The sequence below is a fragment of the Adiantum capillus-veneris genome, chromosome 25 (assembly GCF_014529385.1).
Source record: "Adiantum capillus-veneris isolate H3 chromosome 25, ASM1452938v2, whole genome shotgun sequence".
NCBI classification, from domain to species: Eukaryota; Viridiplantae; Streptophyta; class Polypodiopsida; order Polypodiales; family Pteridaceae; genus Adiantum; species Adiantum capillus-veneris.
In genome coordinates this window covers 116326407-116329488 of record NC_140955.1, presented here as the reverse complement: position 1 = coordinate 116329488, position 3082 = coordinate 116326407, and the positions used below count along the sequence as shown (strand labels likewise).

General features: G+C 40.4%; 1 protein-coding gene across 1 annotated transcript; it reads left to right on the top strand.

The window, feature by feature from the left end:
* Nucleotides 1-2298: 2298 nt before the first annotated feature.
* LOC147425521 (uncharacterized) lies at nt 2299-2667 on the top strand. The gene is made up of 2 exons (XM_086500472.1): nt 2299-2549; nt 2646-2667. Exons 1-2 carry the CDS (start codon nt 2299-2301, stop codon nt 2665-2667), a joined length of 273 nt encoding a protein of 90 aa, XP_086356598.1.
* The last annotated feature ends 415 nt before the right edge of the window (nt 2668-3082 follow it).

Sequence of the window (3082 nt, the reverse complement as noted above, 5' to 3'; positions counted from 1 at the left end):
ATATGAGATCTGAATTTTTGGCGCTCTCGGTTTTTTTTTTACCCCTATCGGTGTGGCTATGGTCGTGGCTATGACCATCGCTATTTAACAAATATTATAGCGACCCTCATAGCGACGACCATAGCGACGCTGTGGATTTACACATTTGAACATCGCACTGCTAGAGTCACTAATATGAAGAACCTCTTGTAGTGGTTCTTGTGGTGGTCAATTTTCTTCAAAGATCACTTTGCATAAAGTCTTGTAGGAAGGGTATGTGTAGCCAAGCATGCAACATGATGTTCATCATTGGTGCAAGTCTTGTAAGGAGTGCCAAAGCATGAAAAATAGGGTTCTAAAATAATAAACTAGAGGCACCATTCTAGCTTATGATGTTTTTGTGAAGTGGAATATTGATGCAATAGGTCCTCTCGTTATGACAACTAGAGGCAAATGTTACATACTTGTTGCTGTTGATTATCTATCCAGGTGGGCCGAAGCCAAAGCTGTTAAGGAAATCACAAGCAAAGATGTTTCCTAATATATATATGAAGATACTTGTTGCAAATTTGACATGCCATTGGAGTTCCTTTCTGACAAGTGTCCAGGTTTCAGGGGAGAGCTGGTGAATTATCTATGTGAGAAGCTTCATGTGCATCACATGTTTACTAATCCATATTATCCCCAATTCAATGGAATGAATGAAAAGTTTAACGGATAACTCATAAGGATGCTTACAAAGAAGACAAGAAATAATCTGAAGACTTGGGATATAGAGATACCTTGTGCTCTATGGGCTTACAAGACGTCTTAGACTATCAAATCAGGTACTGGTTTCTCTTCCTTTCATCTAGTTTTTGGCAAAGAGGCTTTACTTCCTATTGAGGTGGAGATACCACCTTTAAAACTAATGCTAAAGCCTGAAGAAGAGTCAATGATGTGCTCAAGGAGAGGCTTTTATTTGCTATGTGTACAATTGGATAGGTTGTTGGCCTTTGAGCATTATGAGCAGGTCTTGAAGAACACTTAAACAAAGGCAAATGAGAAGGTGAAGGACAAAGACATCAAGAAGGGTGACATGGTGCTTCGTTATAACAATAATCTTGATAACACTTTTCAAAAGAAGTTTCAAATCAAGTGGCAAGGTCCTTTCTTGGTCTTAAACAGGTTTCCAAATGGCACATATCAGCTTGTTGACTTGGATGGTACCCCACATAAAGCACATGTGAATGGCTATAGGTTGAAGAAGTATATTGCAAGGTTGATGACTATAATTGAGGATGAGCCTTCTTTTGAGGAATTTTTTGATCATGTGGCTAATGATAAAGATGAAATGAAGAATCCCTCATCTAGTTTACATGATCTCTTTTTTGCTACTGATCATGAATGATCTAGCAGGTTGGGGTGTGGCAAACTATGTTAGGCGCATTTTCGACACCCCATTTTCTTTTGTAAATTTGTACATATGGACATGACTCCTGATGTCAAAAGGGTGTGTGGCTTTCTTTTTGTGGATTTTTTTAGCTTGATTTAGCAAGCGCATGTACATGCAGGGAAGTCACTACCATAGCGCCAGCTGTCGGGTTACTGTAAGGGCATGTAAGTCAGTTCATTGAAGTGAGACTTGTATATAACAAAAACTCATGTAAAAACTTAAACAATTTCAGCCAAAGTCTAAAAATTTGTAGGTTCTAGCTCGTTGTGACTCCTTGATGGCTTTTGATACAGTTCTTGGCCTCACCTTGCCTTCTCTACGTGTAATCATATCAGGACAGCTCTCTGTTCACGTCAATTTTGCATGTAGTGGCATGTAGACTCAATTTTGGTAACCTTCAGCTTTCTCTCCATTCATTTTCAAGCTTTATTCTAGGTTTAAAGTGCCCCAATTAGAGTAGTGCTCTTCAAATTACAACTAGTTCTCTATAGGGTTATGGCTATAGTAGCCTAGTGGCAAATTGTGTGAAGACAGATTAGGAGGGCATGTATCTATGAATTGTGGAATTGATGTTGAAGTTGTGGATTTGTGATGTTCAATTGTGAAAGTGGAGGCCCTTGTCTTCACATGCATTGGTCTGTGTGTGCTATAAATCCGTGCTTTGACAGGGTTTTGCTCATATGTGCTATGGTCCTTTGGGTGGGCATATCCTTGTAAATTCGAAGGGATTATAGGCCTTTTGGTTGGGGTTTACTAAGAGTGGTTTTGGTATACTTTTTGGTGTTGAGTTTGAGGTTTAAACGCTCTTGGGCTATAATGCTATAGAGGTGTCCCACCTTTTCTTTTGCCCAACAATGTATCCAGGGCATGCGAGTATCATGCAGATGGGGCGACGTGGAAGTTGGGCACTGGGTTCTACAACCGAGGGTGAGAAGGTGTCAACACTAGTGGTTGTTGAATATGTGCTATGTGTGTGGGCAAGCAAATGGCAGGTAGCAATGGTGGGCTTGCACAACCTTGTAGTGCTATCTTGTAACGTGTTTGCGCAGGTCCCAGGTGATAGCCAGGAGAAAACAATGTTTGATTATAAGGGTGAAGGTTTAGTGCGGTCGCAGGCAGAATGTTGTAGATTAGGGTAAGTGAGACCGGTAGCAAGAAAGGAGCAGGAACAGATTTCCATTAGATAATAATAGTAGTCATATGAGACTTATATTATATTTGGTTGTTGCAGATCGGAGATAAACAAGAGATAGCACATGTGCCTTGCAAGCATGCAGTAGTGGGTTCAATCATTTAACTGAGTAGGGCATCCATGACGTACACATTTTTATCTAACAAAAAAAAATCCAAGGGAGATCCGACAATCTCGGGAGCTAGATTATAATTTGTAGCCTGTGAGCCAACACTTTAAATTGGGCGTTCTAGCCACTAAACCAAATTACTACCTCGTGAGAGGACTACCAAAAATAATATATATCAATTAATGTTGACAATGTAGCTTCTCTCTCTCTCTCTCTCTCTCTCTCTCTCTCTCTCTCTCTCTCTCTCTCTCTCTCTCTCTCTCTCTCTCTCTCTCTCACACACACACACACACACACACACACACACACACACACACACACACACACACACAAATAGCTTGAGTTCTTTCTTCTGACTCTTCTATCA